General features: G+C 52.4%; 5 protein-coding genes across 5 annotated transcripts; 4 read left to right on the forward strand and 1 right to left on the reverse strand.

The window, feature by feature from the left end:
* Window positions 1-4,599: 4,599 nt before the first annotated feature.
* On the reverse strand, window positions 4,600-5,919 carry IUM83_05782 (Oxidation resistance protein; the record flags this gene model as incomplete). The annotated part of the gene is made up of 1 exon (XM_067929939.1): window positions 4,600-5,919. One exon carries the CDS (start codon window positions 5,917-5,919, stop codon window positions 4,600-4,602), a length of 1,320 nt encoding a protein of 439 aa, XP_067798073.1.
* A 1,559-nt stretch (window positions 5,920-7,478) lies between these two features.
* On the forward strand, window positions 7,479-10,999 carry IUM83_05783 (putative ion channel; the record flags this gene model as incomplete). The annotated part of the gene is made up of 3 exons (XM_067929940.1): window positions 7,479-8,156; window positions 10,386-10,529; window positions 10,604-10,999. 3 exons carry the CDS (start codon window positions 7,479-7,481, stop codon window positions 10,997-10,999), a joined length of 1,218 nt encoding a protein of 405 aa, XP_067798212.1.
* A 2,360-nt stretch (window positions 11,000-13,359) lies between these two features.
* On the forward strand, window positions 13,360-16,016 carry IUM83_05784 (Ion channel; the record flags this gene model as incomplete). The annotated part of the gene is made up of 4 exons (XM_067929941.1): window positions 13,360-13,662; window positions 13,735-13,878; window positions 15,069-15,386; window positions 15,489-16,016. The coding sequence occupies 4 exons, from the start codon at window positions 13,360-13,362 to the stop codon at window positions 16,014-16,016; spliced, it is 1,293 nt and encodes a 430-aa protein (XP_067798347.1).
* Window positions 16,017-16,303: 287 nt separating this feature from the next.
* Window positions 16,304-18,165, forward strand: IUM83_05785 (putative ion channel; the record flags this gene model as incomplete). The annotated part of the gene is made up of 4 exons (XM_067929942.1): window positions 16,304-16,564; window positions 16,690-16,827; window positions 16,954-17,943; window positions 18,037-18,165. 4 exons carry the CDS (start codon window positions 16,304-16,306, stop codon window positions 18,163-18,165), a joined length of 1,518 nt encoding a protein of 505 aa, XP_067798348.1.
* Window positions 18,166-18,488: 323 nt separating this feature from the next.
* On the forward strand, window positions 18,489-19,931 carry IUM83_05786 (putative ion channel; the record flags this gene model as incomplete). The annotated part of the gene is made up of 1 exon (XM_067929943.1): window positions 18,489-19,931. One exon carries the CDS (start codon window positions 18,489-18,491, stop codon window positions 19,929-19,931), a length of 1,443 nt encoding a protein of 480 aa, XP_067798345.1.
* Between the last annotated feature and the right edge of the window lie 3,693 nt (window positions 19,932-23,624).

The following is a 23,624-nucleotide window of genomic DNA, read 5'->3' on the forward strand; positions in this document are numbered from 1 at the left end:
CTTTGTGCGACAACGCTGCACGCAATTTACCCGCGGATACAGCGGTATTGGCGTCCATGAGTGCCAGAACCCTTCTCTGATTAGACCCTTTCCTAAATGGAATCTTCGAACTGGACGGCAACTCGAAACGGAGTGTGGCTGAGTTAGCAGGAGCTACTTGGCTACGCTTAGTTGAGTGGGGAGTTGAACTGAAAAGCTTTACTTCAGTCAATTCGCATAGCTCCGGCTTTGCTGCCATAGAAGACCGTGGCACTGGGTAGACGTGGGCTTGCCGGTTGATGTCAGAAAGTTCACTGAGTAGCGAAGCGCTGCTAACTGACAACGGGAGTGGAAACGGGGAATTTACTCGAATTCGAGAGCTAGGTGTTTTGGACGCACGGAACTGTTGGAGCAACCTGCTCATTATAGTCGGAAAATCTTCAAAACAATCGGTGGATGGGGCAGTTATCGATTTTCTGGATACTCTCCTTTTCCTGGCGATGTTAACTTGATGGAATATAGCTCGAACTCCAATAGTGACGTGGATGCAGTCCAAACTGATCATTAAAACAGTTGTTAGCATCGATTTTGAAATCTGCATGCAGATAGCAACGTAAATGACGTTGAAAACATCCACCGATAAAACTACAAGCATCCCAACGTATTCGTGACTCCCGGCAGCCGCCTTTGCGATGACTGTCTTCGCTGTGAACTTGATTACGGGTAAAATAAAAACAAAAGCCGTCTGTTGGATTCTCGATAGGCGATAGAAGCCTTCAGTAAAAAGTGGGTAGGCCATTGCGACTACACCTTGGGTGAAAACAATCCACGCGTGCGCTTTTAGTTGGCCTTGAAGTATAGATGAGTTTGCTATCGCATTAGGACCGATGGTCGAGAGTGTAAATATCGTGATGATTGTGACGAAAGGCCCCACAAGGAATATCATCCCAAATGGGACAGGAAAGCGCCACGTGGCTGCGACCCCCATCTTTAGCAATACATAGACGACAGCAGTGCCTAGTGATGATGTGACAACTCCAGTATTCGATAGGGATCCGTCCATAGTCATGGCTTGGGTTTGCGTGACACCGCCGAGTGAAACCAAAAATGTATCGAATAGATCACGGATCCAAAATGCATAATTGGCTTTCCAGCCTTCTGATGGATCTCGCAGCGGGATGCAATCGATCAAAATCGACGCTAGTATTGCTGGAAGAGGGGTCGTGAAACAAACAACAAGAGCCCGGGTTATCGATGTCCGCTCAGAGTAATCCCGAAGTGCAAGTAAGCGCTCGACGGAGTATTCACTGCGGTGCCCAATCTGACCCAAGTGCCAGAATGTTCGGCACGCTGTTGAAAACCTCTCCATGAGTTTCGCCAAGTGACGAAGGTGACTGATCAATATCGACGGCTTGATCTTGGATTGATAAAGCTTCATGTGCGGTGCAGTGACGTAGTCACTTGAGTTTCAACCAAAAGCTCGAGTGCTTGTTAACTTCTCCGCTATTATTGTCCGCCTCGTTCTTTATTCTTGGTTGCTATATATTTACTTGGTGAAACACAGGTACCAAGAAGCGGTTTGGCGCCGAAAGCACCGAGTTGCTCTTGAACCATGATTAATGGTAGTACAACATGTTTGCTGATGGTAGGCATTAACGGCTTTATGCTTCTGGAGGTTCGGGAGGTTAGAGAATCGTGCTGAGGGAATCGTCGTTCATTTGGATTAAAAACTATTTCCGTGACTCAAAGTGCCCAACGCGTTTGACTGATCCGAGAATTATTTCATGCCATCTCCCTTTATTGTGATCTTCACATCGACTTCGCAGAAAGGTTTAGTAAACTTAAATAGTTAAGTGAACACGTGCGATCCCCAGGCCGAACCGCTTTTGAACGCCATGCTTGCATGCAGGCAGGTCGACAGTTGGATCATATTCTTCATGGTATCGTTGGGACAGCGATAGAAGATTCTGCTGAGTGCGCTGTAGTGGAGCCGCTCATAAAGTATGTCAGCACAAATGAGCCAAACGAACATTACTTATTTGTACAGCATTTGCGTTGAATGACCACTTGCGCAACGATCACCACCCCTTCTGGGGCATGATATGTTTTAAGTTCCGCCTTAAAGCTGATTTTGCAACATTAGCTTAGATGTTAAGTTAATACTACGCGATCGCAGGGTATGTGCCTAACTTCAATCAAGGTGGATATCGGAAGCGACTCCTAACATTCAACATCGCATGTAGTCAGAAACAAACCACAGCAAAGCATTGATTTCCCGCCAAACAGAGTATGAATACCGTTATGCTTCAGCGCCATCCGTAAAATATACACTGTCCACACCAATAGATGCCCTTGCACCGTCCGAACATGAGTTTCCAAGACAAATGCGAGTTGGTACAGCGGCGAAATCCCAAATTTCTTTTGTAGAAGTGCCAGGAGGCCGACAAACCCCACGAACTCAACCACTGCAAAAATAAGGATATTCGTTACAATCCCCATCAACTTGTGAAAAGGCACCGCCGTTTGTGGATAGTATTGCGGCCCAGGGAGCTGGGAAAGCGCTAATAAATATAATGCATACAGCATTGGCAATGCGCACTCGATGTACTCGGCAATGAGGAGATATTCGGCATGGAACAGAGCTTGAAGAATATCCCACACTGCAGTTTCCGTCGCTTTGTATGACAATGCTGCACGCACTTTACCTGTTGAAAGCGTCATGTTGGAGTCCAACAATCTCAAAAGCCGCCTCGGAGTAGGCACTTTTCTGTCTTCATTCGTGAGTTCGCGTAAAGCGGAAGGGGGTGGTCCCGGGTTGACAGGAACAATTTGGTTGTGCTTGATCGCATTGAAGGACGAGCTTAGATGCTTCCCTGTCATCACATTTAGTTTTTGAGGCTGAGTAATTTCATCGAGAAGAGCACTGGAAATTGACTTCAATGTTAGACCCCTAACTTGTAGCCTGAATTTTGGCGATGGATACGCATGAGTCTGTTGGCTCAGCCGTGCCATTTCATTAAGCATCGTCGCCCTGTCGTCAGAGAGCGGGAGTGGGAATGGAGCAAACACTCGAATTCGACAACGAAGATCATTGGACGTATGCAGCTCCCGAAGCAACTTGTTCATCATAGTCGACAGCTCTCCAAAACAATCTGCAGAAGGCTCCCTGGCAGATTTACTTGATAGTCTTCTCTTCCTCGCAATATTGATCTGATGGAATATAGCTCGAACCCCAATGATGACATGGAAGCCGTCCAAGCTGATCATCGCGACAGTAGTTGTCGTCGAACTCGCGAATTGCATGCATATCGCAATGTAAAGAACGTTGAAAACATCCACAGAAAAAACCACCAGCATACCGACGTAGCAGTGCAACCCCCCGGAAGCCTTTGCAATCATAGCTTTAGCTGCGAATTTGAGAAGAGGCATGGTAAAAACGAAAGCCGTCTGCTGAATCCCAGACAGACGATAGAAAATTGCAGTAAAAAGTGGGTAAGCCATTGCCACTACACCTTGAGTCAAACCAATTAACCCCTGTGCTTTTAGCTGAGCGGAAAGTAATGGTGACTTTGATATCACACGAGGACCAATTATCAAGAACGTCAATGTCGACATGACTGCGGTATGCGGTACAACGAGAATTACGAGTCCAAATGGTATTGGAAAACGCCATGTTGCTGCGAGTCCAATCGACAAGAGCGTGCATATGACAGCAACGCCTACTGCTACCACAATAGCACCAGTATTTGAAATGGCATTAGGTAAAACCGCTGCGCGGACTTGAGCGATAGCACCCATTGCAATCACGAACCCGTCTAACAGTTCTCGGATCCAAAATGCGTAGTTCGCTTTCCACCCTTCAGACGGATCTCTCAACGGGATGCAGTCGACCAGAAAAGTTAGTAGTATGCCAGGCACAGGGGTCAGAACGCATACTGCAAGAACGCGACATACTGGTGTGCGATCGTAGTAATCCTGGAAAGCCAGCATTCTTTCGACGGAGTATTCACTGGAGTGTCCAATTTGACTCCAATGCCAGAACGACAACAGTCGATGATACGCTTTTGTGCACCCATTCGTTTTCGCCCTCTCCAGGTGAAGTCGGGGCGAGTCCGACGGTTCGATTTTGGATCGATGAAGCTTCATGTCTTCTCACACAGCTTAGCGAATTTGCCACTGAACGAACTTTTTCCAAACTGTTCGTGATGGATAGAGCAACCGATGGTCTGGATTATTTTCGTCAACACGGTGCTAACCGTTTTGGACTGGGTAAGATGCAGATCATAGTGTTTTGCTGTCAAAAGCTGAAATTAGAAATTGCTGACGAATTCCGTTCTGTCAATGCCCGCACCTATTCCCAGATCTCCCCAACATGGATATACATACATGGATATGACGTTATTTCCCATGTGAAGCACATGTGAGCGCCCAAGAATTCACGTTGAGTTCCTGCCCGCCAAAACGATCGACTAAAGAACAGAACAAGTAGTAGTTGATACAATATCATTCAACCTCCAGGTGCAGTACCCAATCAGGATAAAAAATACCATTGTACAAGAAGCTACGACGTCATACATGTAGTTCACGGTGGCTTCGTCGTGTGAATGCTTTGCCTCTCTCTCAGACCTTCAGCCCATGGAAGCTCCAGACCTCGACGGTTTCACACCGGAAGCTTTCGTAGTCGACAAGCGGTGGCGAGTCGAACGTTGTACAGGCATGCGTGAAGCCGCGCCTGTCGTCCAGCTGCAGACACAACGCGATACCTTTGTTGCCTCCGCCCACAAAGACGGCATCGCGTCGCGTGTACATGAACGAACTGTCAATTCCCGACCATTCGTACACACTCATGTGCGGGCTCAGGGAAAACACGAAGGTCCGACCATTCCCAAAAAACGTTTTCGACCGCTTCCACGAGGCAGGACAAAATGCTCCGAAGATGTTTTCGTGCTCGTCCTGCACCACCAATATCGTCGGACCCTTGTTCTCAAGCCTGGAAAAAAAGCTCAGGAAGTTCCAGCCGTGCACACGTGTCGAGAAGATCAGCTCCGTTTGGTTGCACGTCAGGTAGTTGGGCAGGTGTTTCCACAGGTACTGCATGTGCTTTTCCGTCAGGAACGCCGACTGGTGGCCAGCCAGCGGCCTTCCTCCAGTAGGGCTTTCGCCACCAGACCACAATTTGAACTGGTCCAAGGCACCAATCTTCTCGGCAAAAGCCTTGAACTCCCTCGCCCGCTCTTCGTTCTCGTTGCCAGGGGGAGCCGCTTTTTTCGGCGAGAAACTAGCTGTCTCCGGTTCAATGAAACTCTGCGAGACGAGCGACCCGGGGTTGCTCACTTTCTTAGGGGATTGCTTGGGTGCCTTCTTCTTGTACTCCGGCGTCGGCGGGAACATGGCCTTCGCGATAGACTGCGACGCGAGTTCTTTCTTGGTGCTGAAGAACGTAGCCAAGTACTTGCGGTACGCCACTGGGCGGCGGAAGCGCAGCGTGACCGGGGGATGTAACTCCGCTATGGCGTCAATAACATCATCGGACGACAGCCGCGACATGGACGAATATCCGTTGACAGCCATGATCACGTCTCCCACTTGCACCATGGGGGCGTGCTGCTTGGGGTCGTACACCTCCACCGACCCGTACATCCGCGTGGACGGCGCCAGCGCCAAATGCAGCGGCGTGTCATTGAACGTGACATCGAATTCCCCCATCTCGGACATCTCGGGTCCAGCGACCTCCTTCCCCTCTCGATCCAGTCCGCCCACCACCACGGCACTGTCGATCTCCCTCATCTGCAGCGCGCCCGCAATGCCCGCGGGCGGGGCTTCATGGATGGTGTCCATGTCCCTGTTCACCAGCTTCTGGGCCAGCTTCCTCGCCGTGTCGTTCCTGGCCGCCTTGGCGTTCAGCGCCAGGTCGTGCTCCAGCGAGCGGCGCCACTGCATGGACGACGCCCTCGCCACCACCTTGGAGGCGGGCGAGCAGTGCGGGTGGTAGTCCACCGAGGACGGGTACATGGCCGTGGACATGGCCCTCGAGTCGAAGGACCCGTACGCGTCCGGGTTGCGCAGCGTCATGACGATGGGGCACGCGCACTGTCGTAGGTACGCGGCGAGCCGCGCGCGCGGCAGCTGCGCCTTGCGGCGGCTGAAGTTGATGGCCACCAGCACGTCGCCGCGCGCGATGCCGGCCTTGTCGCGTAGCTCGCCGCCCTTGGCCACGAGCGGCGCGTCGTCCGCGGGCTCGTCCTCCTGCACGGAGCTCACCTCCCACGAGCCGTAGAGCTGCGAGCTGGGCACGAGCCCCACGCCCAGCGGCTTGCGGCGGAAGCACACGTTGTACTCGCCCTCGAAGCGCTGCGGCTCGTAGGCGGGCTCGCTCTCGGCCTCAGCAGCGTCCCAGCCGTCCCGGGCCGAGGCCGCGGCGCCGCGCAGCTTCCGGCGCACGTGCGGCGGCGGCGTGGGCGGCCGCTGCTCGTCGAAGATGGCGCGCACGAGGCCGCGCACGGTCAACATGGTGGTCTGTATTAACGTTAGGAAGTTGCTGTTGACTAGCTTTTGGCTCTCTTGGGCTCTTGCAGCCGCACTTGGCGTGGCTTGACGTGTCTTGGCTTGACTTGCGCGCTTGGTTCCTTTTTTAGTTGTGAGCGGACGCGGATAAAGTGACGTACAGTATGGGGACGTGTGTGTGTGTGTCGCTTGAGGTTGCGAGAGAAACGTGGTGCGTTATATGATTGCGGAGCCAATCACAAGCGGTGCTTTGGGAACCAATTTGTATGCAGGAAGGCTGCCGTCCCATCAACACCCAGGAGCCGTCATTGAGAAGCCTCGGACACCAATTTGTATGGAGGAATGAATGCAGGGCGGACGCTGAGGCGCTAGAGGCAGCCGTCCCATCAACACCCCAGGAGCCGTTTGATGTTAGGTGACCAAGTGCATGGGTCGAGTCTTCATCTTTGCTGGAAGGATCTTTCGTGGAAGGAGGCCGCAGCGTGCAGCTTCGTCGGCGAGCTGGAGATTCTTCTCCTTGGGCACAAGTCTGCCAGAATCTGGCCGCCAGATGCTTGAAGCTTCAGTAGCTAGCGTGGCAGGCGACGGCTGTAATCCAACGATTAAAACGAGATTGCCACGTAACGCGTGGCGTGCGGAAACTGTGAAGCCCTCATTCGTCTCCAGTCTGGAGGAAAGGCTGCACCGTGATGCTGTGCTGCAAGTGGCGACTGCGTTCACGAGCATCGAGCTGAAAATTCCAGCACCACCACCAACGACAATAATTGAGCATGCAGCAGTGAGCAGCCCAAGCTACGAGCGCAACCATCCAACCCACCTCACAACAAATCCGCCGTTTTTTTCGCGTCGCTTTGCGTGTGTCTTGTACGCGCCTCGTCACGGTACTCAACGGCAACTTGAACATGGAATGGGCGGTGCGTGACGCGTCGAAGTGGTGACCCGCCAGAAAACATCTTGATCTCACTATGGCCCATACTGCAGATCCGGCGGTGTCCATGGAGCTCCGCGCCGCTCGCGCCGCCTGCCTGCGCGTCGATGCGCTGCCCCACGTGGTGCGCCAGGTCTCCCAGTTCCTGGACGCGTCGTCACAGTGGTCGCTGCCCCGCGCCGCCCAGCGCGGCCTCGTGCACCTGGTGCGGCGGCTGCTGGCCCACTCGCCCCGCAACCTCCACACTCTGGCGGAAATCCGCCTCGCAATGCGCCACGCAGCGGCGACCAACCACCTAAACATAATAAAAATACTACACAACCACTACCTAAACGCCGCAATTGACGAGGCCACAGCGATGCAGGCGGCTGCCAACGGGCAGTTGCAAGTGTTGCAGTGGCTCCAGCCGCAACTGCTGAGACTGTTGCCTTGCCACGCAGAGTACGACTTTTTCAGCGTGAAAAGCGTGGCTGCAGCGGCGGAGAACGGACATTTGGAGGCCGTGCAGTGGTTACTGCAAGCTCGAGGTGGGGAGCTTGGGGTGGAGACGCATCTGCATCAAGCAGCGGCGAGAGGGGGGCATGTGCAGGTTGTCAAGTGGCTGCGGACGCACTTGGTGGAGCAGGTGGAGACTCGAGCGCTGGATGAGGCTGCGGCGAACGGGTTCGTGGAGGTGGTCGAGTTCCTGCATCAAGAGTGCCCCGAGGCGAAGCTGGAGGACAACCGTGGAAGCTGCAGCGCTACGGTGAGAGCCATGAACGGCGCAGCGAGCAATGGACACTTGGAAATGGTGAAATGGCTGCATGAGAATCGGGATGAGGGATGCACTGCGGATGCCATGAATCGAGCCGCTTGGAACGGACATTTGGAAGTTGTGAGGTGGCTGCATGAACATCGGACGGAGGGGTGCACGCAGCAGGCGATGAACATGGCTGCGAAAGGGGGCCACTTAGAGATACTGCAGTTCCTACATGGGCATCGCAATGAAGGCTGTACATATAATGCGATGGATTGGGCGGCGCATGAAAAGCATCTTGAAATTGTACAGTGGCTGCACGCTAACCGGAGTGAAGGGTGCTCGCGTTTAACCATGAACGAAGTTGCCAAGCGCGGGCATTTGGAGATGATCAAATGGTTGCACGCAAACCGCACGGAAGGCTGCACTGTTGCCGCGATGAATGCTGCCGCAACGCACGGGCATCTCGATATCGTGAAGTTTCTGCATCAACATCGATCAGAGGGCTGTACCACCGCAGCTATGGATGGCGCGGCGGAGAATAATTATCTAGAGATTGTCCGATGGTTGCATCTACACCGCAGCGAAGGGTGCTCGACGCGCGCGATGGACATGGCTGCTCGCAACGGTCATTTGGAGGTAGTGCAGTGGCTTGACAGCAATCGCACCGAGGGATGTTCGGCGAGCGCGATGGACGGAGCAGCGGAGAACGGTCACTTCGACATAGTTCAATTCCTCCACGTGAATCGTACCGAGGGTTGTACCCATCGCGCAATGAACGGTGCTGCTAAAAATGGTTATGTCGACGTTGTGCGATGGCTGTACGAGAATCGCTCGGAAGGATGCTCCTCGGATGCAATGGACGATGCCGCGAGGAACGGACACCTGGAAATCATGCGCTTTTTGCATACGTATCTCCAACAAAGCGGCACCATGCGCGCTTTGGATGCAGCTGCCGGTGGAGGTGACTTATCAATGCTCGAGTGGCTACGCGAGACTTACAGCCAAAATGCTGGAGAATGGCCAATACATGCCGGGCTTGCGGCCATTACAAACGATCGCGTTGAAATATTGCATTGGCTGCTCAAGCACTTCAGGGGTTCTACACAACTGGATTTGAGACTGCTCTACAACGCCGCGCATTACCACAACCGGGCGCACATGCTGGCGTATCTCGATGGCAAGTGGGTGATTGACGCATCATGAAAGAACTCAGTTACCGCACGCGGAATTCTGGCTGATGAGAAAGCTATATTTTGAGATGTTGGTTGGACTACAACAGTTGTAATACATTTGTAAAGTTGCTTAGCACTGTTCGGAATTGCTACGAGTCGTGTTAGTTAGTACTCATAATCTGGGGACTCGTTTTCAGGTGCTGGGTGGAATCGAATCGCAAACCAAAATAGTACTTATCATGGCTTCTCCGGAATGCATGAAAATAACGCATTGTGCACAGCTTCTCCATGCTGCCGCAGAGGTGCCAACAGCGCTATTCCCATTCTAGCTGTGGCCGGCGTTAAACGATTCTTCTATTACATCGGAGGCCAAGCTCATGACGATCAGGAAGATAATACCACTCGACCAGGCGAAGGATAAACTGGCAGGCCCGGAAGACTATGCTACTACTGAGAAGTATTCTGATGGAAGTTTACCAATTCAGAGTGTGCCAGGAGCAGTGCCAAGCCCTCCTGAGGTCCAACAAACTCACCGTGGCAAACCATCGGAAGCGCCAGCACCCCAAACACCCAGGACTTCTGCAAAAGTGAGCTTCGACGCAACGGTGACCGACAAACCAGCTAGAAGACGCACGATGCGCCAGAGAACTGCCTCGAAATTGGCGTCAGCAGTGTCAATGCAAACTCTGGTAGCGCCATCTTCAAGCAAAGCCGAGGTGCTTGCCAAGCAAAACCAAGCTATTGCTAACATCAAGCATCCATCCATGCACATCACGAGAGTGGAGAAGGTGGCGTACGAAATTGACCAGTACATCTCGACACGCAGGGGACAGATTTTCACGCTATCCGTTGTGGGAGTTATCTTGATGACAATCGGAGGAATTCTTCTGAAGGCAGTGCGGCCGGCGTTGGCATTTAGGGAGACCATTTGGGAGTCATGGACTTACATGGCAGACCCTGGGTCTCACACATCTCTTGCTCAGAACGTACGTATCGAGTCGCTTTGGTCAAGTACGTGCTGAGATGCTAACAACGACGTTTTTGTACTCTTCCACTCCAATAGGGCCTGCGCGTGGTGGGAGTGCTGACGACTTTAGTGGGTATCCTCTATTTCTCCGTGGTTATGGGGTTTGTTGTTGATGGCATTCGAGCAAAGCTTGACACCCTGAAAAAAGGCAAGTCCATTGTCGCCGTGGAAAATCACACGGTAAGTGGAGAATCGTTTTTTTTTTCAGGCAAGTATGACCATTAACCTAATAGTTTCGGCTATTTGTCGCTTAGCTCCTACTCGGATGGACTGAGAAGTCAGTCTCACTAATCCGGCAAATTTGTCTGGCGAACGCAAGCGAAAATGGCGGTGTAATTGTTGTTCTAGCTGAAATGGATAAGGAAGAGCTAGAAGCGGAGCTGGAGTCTCAAATGCGGAAAGAGGAACTTCGGGGAACGAGTGTTATCTTCCGCACGGGTACACCACTGTTGTCCGTCGATCTGATCAAAGCGTCAGCCCATCGGGCAAAAAGCATCGTTATCATGGCGAATTCCACTGGTGATGCCGATCGATCTGATGCTGCGGTACTACGTACGGTTCTCAGCCTCAAAACGCTGCCTGAGGTATTTCTTCTTCAGCTCTACCACCTGTGTTATGGACTGTATCTGACAGCATTTACCGTTGCATAGTTGGCAGGCCACATTGTAGCTGAGTTGCGCGATATCGACAATGACCCCTTGGTTCGCCTTGTCGGAGGAAAAGAAGTTGAGATCCTAGTATCTCACGACATTATCGGTCGTCTGGTGCTAATGTCTGCTCGATCTCCTGGACTTGCGAGGGTATATTCGTCCCTCCTGGGCTTCGAGGGAAACGAGTTTTACTTTAAAGAATGGCCAGAATGTATCGGTGTACCTTTTGGTGGTCTCACCGAGCGCTTTCCGAATGCAATCCCGCTCGGCATCAAGCGAAAGAACGGCGAAGTGTTCATCTGCCCGAACGCAGATCTGATCCTGGAGAAGGGAGATCAAATTTTGGTTTTGGCTGAAGATGATGACACCTACAAGGCACACCCACCGGCGTCGATTGAAGTCGGGAAGGTTCCACCGCCACCTGAAAAAATGCCGACAAGTGAGCGGATTTTAATGTGTGGATGGCGTCGAGATGTTCGCGATATGATCCAGCTGCTTGATGCGATTGTGGAACCAGGAACCGAATTGCATATTATTTGCGAAGAGCCGATTCACTTACGCAACAAGCTTTTGCTCGAGGGAGGGCTTACGGTGGATAACCTGAAAAATATTAAGCTCGTTCATTACGTTGGCAACACGGCAATTCGCCGACAACTGGAGAGGCTGCCGTGGCACTCGTTCACGTCGATTATGATCCTGTCAGACCAGTCACGGGAGCTAGACATTATGCACTCAGATTCACACTCGCTCGCGTCGCTGCTCCTAATCCGCGATCTGCAAGCGCGTAGTTCCAGTCGGAACAGTGTCATCCAAGGAGCCCCCGGCTACTGCAAGTGCATAAGCGAAATTTTGGATCCACGCACGCAACGTACGATTTCCACGAGTGCTACAATTCTTACACTGTCGGAATTCATCCAGTCGAATGAACTCGTCAGTTGTATTCTTGCCATGATATCCGAGAGTCGTGATGTGCGTGTGGTCCTTGACGAATTGCTTGGCCCCCAAGGTGCGTTTTTTGAGGTGCAGCCTTCATCCCTCTACTGTGAACCACATGAAAGGGTGTCTTTTTGGCAGTTGGCAAAGCGTGCCATGGTTCGTGGAGATGTTTTGTGTGGCTATCAAATCCGCGGCACAGACGATACGGTACTCAATCCAGTAGCCAAACAGCAAACACAAGCATGGGTTAACGTAGACTTGATCGTCATTCGGAACGAGGACGATGGCTTTGCGTCGCACGAGTCGGCGTATATGCCAGTTGTTTCAGAGGACTTTGAACGTACAACCCGTAGCCGACAGATGAAGGCAACGTATTCCAGACAACGACTTCTGGAAGCAATCACGCAGGAGTCCGACTTCAACAGTTTCAACGAGTTGGGCGGTGAAGCTGATCGGGCTACAATTTTGCGAGCACTTTACTCCTTCGACTCGGAAGACGACGATCTCGGCGTCAGTGCAGCTACAGAAAGCAGCATGACGGATGTGTTGCCGGCACAAACTCAGCAAGTGAGCGTCCGCGCATTGGTTGCCGCAGCACGAATTCTTGCAGATACGTTAGAACAAGCCGACATCACCCATATTAAGAATGCTTGACCACGAATTCGGAAGACATTAGGTAGCATCACGTAAAAATGAGATCTGTAACGAAGTCTCAATCGACAGTCCAACAACCTTGTTTGGTTTTGTTATCACTTATAACAGCAGCGCTGCTCGTTGCTGTTGACACGGTGGTCCCAGTTATCTATGCCCAAGCTTGGGATGCTGACAATGTGAGCTGGAGGATCAACTGCGTCCACGCGCTGGAAACTGACGAAATATACTGTCGAACTCTTGGTTCTATTTGAGGCTTTGTGATAGCTCTCCTTCCTAGACTCATGTCCTCACCACGCAGACCAACAACCCATCAGCCCTTTCCATGATATCGAGCCTCAAATGAAACTCAAAGACTTTATCACCCGCTAGCCATGACCAAAAGTTTATTCACTACATGTAGTTTGCCAGGACTACACCACACGCTGTCGTTGCCGTTCATCATATCAGCATTGGATTGTTAGTTGGCCGAGGTGTTTCGACTTGACTGTCGCCTAAAATTGAAACGGGTAGCGTCGCAGTCGTCGCTTCTAATCTCCGAGCGCCTCCTCAGCAGTTTTCAACTTCCACCTTGCTGTAGTGTTGCAGCAACAGGGATTAATCCGTCCGTCCATGAAGACATGAGCACACAGAAGGTCATCCCGGGTCTTGAGGACGCCATGGCCGAAGCAACACCGGAAGTTGACGTAACACCGCCTCCACCATCGAAGCCCTCTGCAGCACCACTGGTCCAGCGGAAGTCAGTTAAGCCAAGTCAGCCGAGTGTACAGCAGATGCTAGCACGGACGCCCACCAGCAGAGCGGAGCTGCTGGCAAAACAGAACAAAGCTATTGCTAAGATCAAGGTTCCGCCCAAAAAAATTAGCCATGCTGAGTGGATCGCGTACCAAATCGACCAGTACATTTCCACCCGAAAGGGGCAGATTGCTACGCTGTCGCTCTTGGGAGGACTACTCATTATCATCGGGGCGATTTTTCTGAAGGTTGTGCAGGTGTCAAAAGCATTTGCTGAGACGGTGTGGGAGGCATGGACGTACCTAGCTGATCCCGGGTCACACACGGGCCTGACCATAGATGTAAGTTCGGATGATAAGCGCCCTACAGAGCCCAAACTAACCAATGTTTGTGCGGTGTACAACATTTTGCAGAGCGTTCGCGTCATTGGAGTGTTGGTAACGTTGGTGGGAATCCTGTACTTCTCCGTGATCATGGGTTTCGTCGTTGATGGGATTCGCGACAAAATGGACATGCTGAAGAAGGGCAAGTCGAATGTTGCCGAAGAAAAGCACACCGTAAGCAGGACGAAGACCAAGTTTGCCAGAGGCTTGAGTTAACCACAGATCGGCGAAAGAGCTAACAGCTTTCTTATGTCGTAGTTGCTTTTAGGATGGTCCGACAAGTCGATCTCACTAATCCGACAGATATGTCTAGCGAATGCAAGCGAGAACGGTGGCGTAATTGTTGTCCTCGCTGAAATAGACAAAGAGGAGTTGGAGGCAGAGCTGGAGTCTCAAATGCAAAAGGAGGAGCTGCGAGGAACGCGCGTCATATTTCGCACAGGGACACCATTATTGTCCGTAGACCTTCTAAAAGTATCAGCCCACCGTGCCAGGAGTATCATTATCATGGCAAACTCAGCAGGAGGTGCAGACCGGTCCGACGCTGCGATTCTCCGCATAGTCTTGAGTCTGAAAACGCTTCCAGAGGTGCGGTATTTGACTTTCGTATGCGAACCTTCACACCCACTATCTTTCTAATGATATTTTTGTGATAGCTTTCAGGCCACATCGTCGCAGAGCTACGTGACATCGACAATGACCCACTACTCCGGCTCGTTGGCGGAAACGACGTTGAAATTTTGGTATCACATGATGTGATCGGACGCTTAGTGTTAATGTCTGCGCGCTCGCCTGGTCTTGCTCGAGTGTATTCGGCTCTTCTGGGGTTCGAAGGTAACGAGTTCTACTTCAAAGAGTGGCCCGAATGCGTCGGGGTGGAGTTCAAAGGTCTGTCAGAGCGCTTTCCGAACGCAATACCACTTGGCTTAAAGCGAAAAAATGGAGAAGTCTTCATTTGCCCAAGTGGAAACATGATAGTAGAGGAAGGTGATCAGATCCTAGTGCTGGCGGAAGACGATGACACGTACAAGGCGTGCCCACCTGTATCCGTTGAACTCGGTAAAGTTCCTGTACCACCACCGAAGCCGCTTACAAGCGAGCGGATTTTAATGTGTGGATGGCGACGAGATATTCGTGATATGATCCAGCTGCTAGATGCCGTCGTACGACCAGGAACAGAATTGCACATGATTTGTGAAGAACCCGTGCAACTACGAAACAAGAGCTTGCTCGACAGCGGCTTGGATATCAGTACCCTTAAGCACCTTTCATTGGTACATCACATCGGAAATACAGCAATACGCAGACAACTAGAGAAACTACCGTGGAGCACATTCACTTCGATCATGATTTTGTCGGACCAGTCACGAGAGTTGGACATTATGCACTCCGATTCGCACTCGCTAGCATCGCTGCTGCTAATTCGTGACCTACAAGCTCGTAGTTTGAAAGAAACACACGGCCACCTCCCCGACGCAGTACCGGACTATTGCAAATGCATCAGCGAAATTCTGGACCCACGGACACAGCGCACGATTTCCACCAGTGCCACTATTCTCAAGCTCTCGGAGTTCATCCAGTCCAACGAGCTCGTCAGCTGCATCCTTGCGATGATTTCCGAGAGTCGAGATGTGCGCGTGATACTCGACGAGCTGCTAGGACCCCAGGGAGCGTACTTTGAGGTAGAACCTTCGACGCGGTATTGCGAGACCCTCGAAAAGGTCTCTTTTTGGCAATTGGCGAAGCGTGCCATGGCTCGCGGTGACATTCTGTGCGGGTTTCAGGTTCGCGGAGAGGAGAGCACAACACTGAATCCGGAAGGCAAAGACCAGCCTCGAATATGGAGCAACGTGGACATGGTCGTCATTCGGAACCCTAAGACCACATTTGCCTCGCGGAAATCATCACTTTCTGTTGTGAACGCCGAGGACTTTGAGCGCACGACCAAGAGCCGGCAAGTGAAGGACCAGATTTCTCGACAGCGGCTTCTATCGGCCATCATCCAGGATGCCGATCACGGCGGGAACAATTCCGGCAGCGACGATGAGCGCACGGCAATTGTACGAGCATTGTCGGCCTTTGCTGAAGACGAGGAGGAGGAGACTGGAACCGGCGGATTCGCCGTCCATCCAGCCTCATTCACGTTTGGGCAGAGGCGCCAAACCAGTGTCCGCGGACTGATCGCCGCCGCGCGGATGCTGGCGGACGCGCTCGAGCACGCCGAAAACAGCCGAAGTATGGGCAGTGAGACGTGCGATGACGTCGAGGAGGCCGTGTCGGCGTTCATCAACTCCGACAACACGTACTTGTAGTCGTATTGACAAATGACTTCAACTTGTATGTAGCCATGTCGTGGCAAACATGGCTACATTCGTATTTAACGAAGTAGACCAATGTGCGCCACACTATTGTCATGTGTGCCACGCCACGTCAAATTTTTCACTTGAGTTGAGTATGCTGGAATGTTCGAGAAAACTTCCGCAAAGTACCAGATCTGTGCGGCTTCGTCTCGCCAGCCTTTGCCAAAGTGGAAATTTGACTGGGGCTCCAGGCACGGCGCGGGGGGTACACTCAGGGCAGGTTAGGTGCTGTAGCCATCATGACGGACGCGACTGCCGAGGAGTTCAAGGCGCAGGGCAACGAGCTGTACAAGCGCGGCGACTACCAGCGCGCCATCGACAAGTACACGCAGGCCATCGACGCCGCCCCCACGGTCGTGGCCTACTACGGCAACCGCGCGGCCGCGTCCTTCATGCTGGGCAAGCACAAGGACGTGGTTACGGACTGTAATCGCGCCATCGTCTTCGACCCTCTCTACATCAAGGGTTACGTTCGCAAGGCCAAGGCGCAGCTGGCTCTGGTGCGTAAGCAACGCAAAACAAAAAAATATTGGCGTGAATATGCCAATATTTTTATCATTATTGGCACGGTGTTGCCTGTTGCCAGGTTAGGATAGTGCTAACCGCGGTATTCTTATTCTCTTAGGGCGACAATGACGCCGCCATGAAGACGTACCAGGCGGGCCTCATGCGGGACCCGAACAACGCCACGCTGCTGAACGAGAAGCGCACGCTCGAGATGGCGCTGGACAAGCTGCAGCGCGGCAAGGAGCACCTCGCGGCGGTATGTGCCTCCCAATTTTTTTTATGACAATAATTATTGTCATGAAAAACATACCTCGGTTAGACAGTGCTAACCACGTGCAACACCTAACTAACTTTATCAATATTTGTCACTTATCTACTGCAGGGCCGATACTCCCAGGCGGTGAACGTGCTGGACGGCGCGGCACAGGTGTGCTCCGGCTCCAGTCAGATCAAGCTGCTGCGCGGCGAGGCGCTGATCGGCGCCGAGAGGTACGACGAGGCCTTCGCCGTGCTCACGCAGCTCATGCGCACGGACTCGAGCTCGCCGGAGCTGCTGTTCCTGCGCGCGCGCTGCCTGTACTACCAAGGAGAGTTCCCCAGCGCCATCAAGCACCTGCAGCAGGCGCTGCGCTCGGACCCGGACAACAGCAAGTGCATGAAGGAGATCAAGCGCATCCGCCACCTGGAGAGCAGCAAGGAGGAGGCCAACAACGCCTTCAAGGCCGGCAAGATGGCCGAGGCCGTGGACATGTACACGCAGTGCCTGACCATCGACCCGCAGAACAAGGCCTTCAACTCGAAGATCCACTGCAACCGCGCCAACGCGCTGTCGCGGCTCAGCCGCCACGAGGAGGCCATCAAGGACTGCGACAAGGCCATCTACTACGACCACGGCTACGCCAAGGCGTACCTGCGCAAGGCGGCGTGTCTGAAGGAGCTCGGCGGCCTGGAGAACCTGGAGCAGGCGCTGCGCGTGTACGACCAGGCGTCCAAGCTCGTGGGCGACGACGCCCAGCGCGACATCCAGAACAGCATCCGCCAGACCAAGCTGGACATCAAGAAGGCCAAGCGCAAGGACTACTACAAGATCCTCAACGTCTCGCAGAGCGCCACCGAGGCCGAGATCAAGAAGGCGTACAAGCGGCTGGCGCTCAAGTTCCACCCGGACCGTCACGCCGGAAAGTCGGAGGAACAGAAGGCAGAGGCCGAGGCGGCCTTCAAGGACATCGGCGAGGCCTACGCTGTGCTATCAGACGCGCAGAAGCGGCAGCGCTACGACTCCGGAGTGGACCTCGAGGACCTCGACAGCGACTTCGGCGGAGGCGGCATGGGCGGCGGCATGGGCGGCGTCGACCCCTCGCAGATCTTCCAGGTACACGCGGAAAAGATGCTGGCTGCAATGTATTGCATTTATTCACTGCGCAGATTTACTCACGATTTTGTTGCTTCTCGTGTGTACATTTAGATGTTCTTCGGTGGCGGCGGCGGCATGGGCGGCGGCATGGGTGGCATGGGAAATATGGGTGGCATGGGAAATATGGGTGGCATGGGCGGCATGGGAGGCATGGGCGGTCAGCGATACCACTTTGGCTAGAGAGACAAGTTGCGAGTTCGTAGTGCGCGCGTAACACGCGTGTACCGGTAGTGGTTTGTTCGGATACAGACAGCAGACAGGAAGTTTAAGCCGGCGAGACTCCTCGCCGCATTTGACGATAATAACTGGTTCGTACATGCAGCGCGCGCATCGGAACTTGCGCTCATTCAAACCAACACATCTTGTCCTCGCTTCAACTGCGATGTGGCGTACACATGCTGAACTTTCGTGTCTCTCGCGCACCCTTGCCCCCATCCAACCGTTCCTGGAGAGTGACAAGTGCACCGCAATAGACCGACACCTGATCCCTATCTAGCGTAGGCATGGCAGGCGCTGCGACTATCCCCCCCGACTCGCAGAAGCGACTACGTACCAACGAGGCTGGCGAGTCCGTCGACGCCGCCGACACCCAGTGGGTCAATGAGTACAAGGGCTACACCTTACCGGAAGCCAACTTCGCCATCGAGCGCATTCCAGTCGACAGCGTGACACCGGAGCAGTTCTTCGCCAAGTATATTTGCACGCGCACGCCCGTGGTGCTCTCCGGCTTCTTGCAAGACGAGGACTTCGTCGCCCCGACCAAGTGGTCGACCTCGGACGACCGGTTGACTGAGCTGGCAGGCGACACCAAGCTCACGGTGGAGCGTCGAGGAGATGTGAACGAGAAGTTCGGCAAGGGCGTCGCAGTGGAGATGCCGTTCCGCGAGCTGCTCAAGCTCATCGCGTCGGGCGACGAGATGCACTACTTGACGACGCAGGAGGTGGCGTTCGAGGAGGACGGACGACCGGAGATCATGGCTCCGTTCATGAAGCAGCTGCAGCAGGACTTCCCCGTGCGCCCCAAACTCATGGGCCACTTGATCCCGCAGAACATCAACATGTGGATGGGGAACAACAAGCACGGCTCGTCCACGGGGCTGCACCACGACCACCACGACAACCTGTACATCTTGATGCGGGGCAAGAAGCGCTTCCGACTGTACTCGCCTGGCGACGCAGACAAGATGTACGTGCGCGGACGCATCTCGCACGTGCACCCGAATGGTTTAATCAACTACGTGGGCAAGGAGACGACGCCCTACGGAGCGGAACCCGCGGCGGAGCGCGAAGCTCTTGCTGTGATTGAGAAGAATGAGGCCGAGCGCGAGTTGGCGGAAGCGGAACAGGCTGTGGAGGCTGGAGAACCGGGAGCGGAGGCTCGGCTTGAAGCGGCTGAGGAGCGGTTGGAGAAGGCCATGTTCGGTGTGCTCCAGGCGGACAACAGCGACGGCGAAGGTGACGAGGAATATGAGGACGGCGCCTTCCACTTTGAGGACAGCGAGGCTGAAGGAGACGATGAGAGCGAAGTTGGCGAGCTGGACGATCTGGCACTTGACCCTGACGAGGAGGAAGCGAGCAAGAATACTGCGAAGCGTGATGCGGAGCAGACGGAGATCACGTACCCTGTGAGCTTCAGCCAAGTGGACACGTTCCGGTTGCGCGGGGACGAGCGGGAACGGAAAGAACTGCACAAAGAGTTCCCCAAGTTCAGTGAGACCAAGGCTGCGTTCTGCGATCTGGAGATCGGAGACATGCTGTTCCTGCCTGCATCGTGGTTCCACGAAGTGGAGTCGTTCGGATCGGCTCAGGGTAATGGCCACTTGGCGTTGAACTACTGGTACCAGCCTCCGGACCAGCTTACGCCCGAGAATTTCACCTCGCCGTATTCGTCTTCATTCTGGGAGCGGGACTGGGAGCAGCGCTTTGCGACCAAGCAAAAAGAGTAAAGTCAAGAGGTATGTGGTATAAGGGCGACGCTCAGCAATAAGAAGAGAATACTTTTTGAGATTCTCGTTAGGCACGCCCTAAGGTCTGAGTCGCAGTTTGCGAGCTACTACCTCCGTTCGGAAATAGATGACCATTTGTGTTTTTTTTGCGCAGCGCTCCGCCTCGTTCATTTTCCTGATTATAAAATTGTGGGAGTGCTGGAGAACACCAAGCGAGGCACAGTCCAGAGAGGCGCAGGCGTTTAAAATGTGGGAGGGCTGGAGATCTAGAGTTGACACTAAGCAAGACACAGTCCAGAGAGGAGCAGGCGTTCTTGTTCCGCCGCACTACATACACAAAAATGGATCTAAGATCTCACTTCATCCTTGAGGGGCACATGATTTGGCTTCGGGTGCTACGAGGATCCCACTTGCTGAGAGATGTTGCATCGCATGGCAATGACGTTGGAAGACTGTCCGTTCGCATCAGTTTGTACTTAGCAAATGTTCGAGCCGGTAATCATTTCCACCATTAGACTTCATGATATGCTCCATGGGCGTTGGCAGCGGGAAGCGCGAGTCCTCCGTCCAAGCGTCGCTCTTAGCCTTCGCCTCACGCTCATCGTCAGCAACCGAGCCCTCCATCGTCGTTGGATCCCGCATCGCTTCCAGCACACGACGCGCGCCAAGTAGAGCGTGGGGCACGTAGCGCATGTACATACGAGACACGGGGGGAATCGTTCCGGGCACGAAAGGCGAGCGCTCCTCGTCCACCCAGGAGAACTCCAGCGGCAGCCTCGGGTTCAGCTCCATCGTCTCCGTCGAATCTGGCGTTCCAGGCCTCGGCGCAGCAGCGTCAGCGCGCGGCGTCGGCGTGGTGGTGGGGGGCGAGAGTTGTCCGGGCGGTTGGCAGGGGCAGCAGGGCGGCGGTCCATCTTGCACTCTTTCTTGACTTGACCACAGCTGCTACTCGATCTCCCATCGAGTTAATTCCACGCTTCCAAATGCGCTCGACAACTTGGCGGCCCACGTGGAAGTACATTGCAACCCGGACGATCTCCCCACGTGTAAGCACGCCTCCTACGCTGCGAAGCAGTAGGGTTTCCCAGACGGCCTGGCGTTCACTATCGGTAATCTCCCCCATCCGCCAACTTTCGAAATGAATCCAGAAGCCAGTGTGCGGGGGCCAGCAGTGTGTGGTGGCCAGTGAGCGGGGAAAGCGCGGGAGATTCAGAATTCAAACTCGATTGGTTTAGAAGGGGAACTATGTTGGAGAGGCTGAAATATGATTGGAAATGGTCATCTATTTCCGAACGGAGGTAGTATAAAAGATGATTGACTTACGCATCCTTCCCCCATTACACCATTCACTCTAATTAGTCATGCTATGACTAATAATAGATAACAGATGCAAAAAATCTGTCTTCAGCAGTATCGCAGAAAACTGATGCTTAGCTGCAATTACACACGTTTTTCTGCGGATAAGGCCGTGTTGGACTTGTGCAGATAATAACTGGATTGGGGCGTAACCAGCTGCTTCAGCTGCAAAATAGCAATTTTACCATAAACGTGGAAGTCGAACACAAATATGCGCAAAGAGCTGGTTATCCCTAAATGACTGATTCCGAAAAACAGGGTAGGGCTGTTTTTCAAAGCAGTCATTTCAAAGTCCTGCCACATGATGAGATGTGGTCCACATCTCATCTTGCACAGTGGGAAACAAGCATGGCGGTATCAGAAATGAAGACCCTGAGGAGAACCAATTTCTTCAGTACTAAGTTATTAGCTCGCGCAACAACGCGTCGTTAAGAACCGACAACGCCACCCTGACTTCTCTGCATCAAGGCAGCGATAGCCTGTACCAGCCACAAGGCGTCATCGTCACCACCGTCTATTGCGGTTATGCAAAATGGTGCTCCCTGGAGGATTTATACCTCTCTTTAATAAAACAGGTTAGTATTTATTATGAGGCGACCGGGTTTGCGGTTGCTGGTTCTGTATTTCCATTCAACCAGTCCGTTCAACACAACCGGTAATTGCTGCATTTGACGTTTTGAAGTCGAACACGCCCTAAGAATTTTCAGAAAGCAGATGAAGCTATATCGCAACACAACTGTTATTTCTAGTTGATTCGAATCTCGCCACAAATATCACAGCAGCGGGTTAGTACCCACATAAAGTACGATCCTATGAAAAACAGTTGGCTACATTTGTGGCTCCAAAATTTATTTTTAGGGGTTCGGGTCATCGTATCCATGAAACAACGCATGTGTCGCTGTGCTTAATATGCTTTGCAATGCGTTTGTCGTTTTCACCTAGTGTTTTGCTGAGTTACATATATGTATAATATCTGGCGCCCGATATAAAAACAGATGGCCACTAACTCGACCAAGTTATTTTCACCAGCCTCGATATCGATCTCGATTTACGCTATCTGTGGTCGAATTGCCGATCTAAAATGCAATTCCGGCCGATTTATTTTAAATCGCGATGGCTGTGGACGGATTATAATGCCGTGCTTTATATATATAATATGCAATTGGACACTTACATCTGGACACTTGACGAGTGGTCGGCAGATCGCGCTGTCGATCTGTCGAAGCACCGCAGTTTCCGAAAACATCGTGCACAAGTGCAGAATATACTCTCTCGACTACCGTTGGCGAGCAGTTTTTCTTCTACTTTACCTTACACGTCGCGCCACGTGTATGAGGAAGCGATGGAGTTTATTAATAATTTGAATAAATTATACTTGAGTCCACAAGTATAATATAAATCAAATAAAACACCAAGTAGCTAGTTTAAGGTAAAATGAGAACTGTATTGTTTGTGAATTGATCTTCCTCCTAAATCCGCTAAAACTGTTTATTATCTATGAAAGGGGTTGACAGCGGCTGGCTGTCAGAGTCCCGCCAATATGCACGTCTCTAATTGGTAGAAAGATGCTGCTTTCTACCAATAGGATCTTTGGGTAGGTGTGGACCACTCATTGTGGTGGCCCACTTCAATGTATCCATTGGTGTGCCTTACACCAATGTGAGGAAGAATCTAAAACCTTTACCAGATATTTATCTGTTAAACCATAAGTGACAATTGTCACGCACAAGTGACTGTTGTTACTTGTGACCTTTGTCATGCACAAGTGACTGTTGTCACTTGTGTGTGTGTAACCCTGTTACAGTAAGCATATTTTTGTTTGACACGGTCTCGTTTGTATCAACTAGCCACCTTGAAATTTTGGTGAATTATCGGCAATTATGCCCAAATTACGAAGAAAAACAACTACACAGCGCGAAACCTTGTGAATACAAAATTGTGCACATGCTTCAATTCTACCAGGGTGCAAACAGCACAATTTTGGAGTGAATAAGAAGACAAACGTTGTGGGATTCTCGTCAGGCACGCCCTAACAATGGCAGTTTTTAAATATTGGGCAAACTCGTTTTTCGAGACGATACCACATTGAGGAGGCAGAGTGAATCGGGCGTTTGGGTGGGCGTAATGAGCAAGAACACATCCGAATCGCTGTTCACAGCCTCTGCTTTCGCTTCCATGAACATGGACATGTTCAACTTTTGTCTTCGTTGCAGTACTTTGCATCAGTGATGGCCAAAAATGTACGGGAGGGCATTGTAAAGAGGACTATGAGTAGCAATATGTGTTGGAATATCCATTAAGCTTGCAATAAGAACTGCAATGCTGGTCATGCTCGGA

This window comes from Phytophthora cinnamomi (genome assembly GCF_018691715.1).
Source record: "Phytophthora cinnamomi strain GKB4 chromosome Unknown Contig10, whole genome shotgun sequence".
Lineage (NCBI taxonomy): Eukaryota > Oomycota > Peronosporomycetes > Peronosporales > Peronosporaceae > Phytophthora > Phytophthora cinnamomi.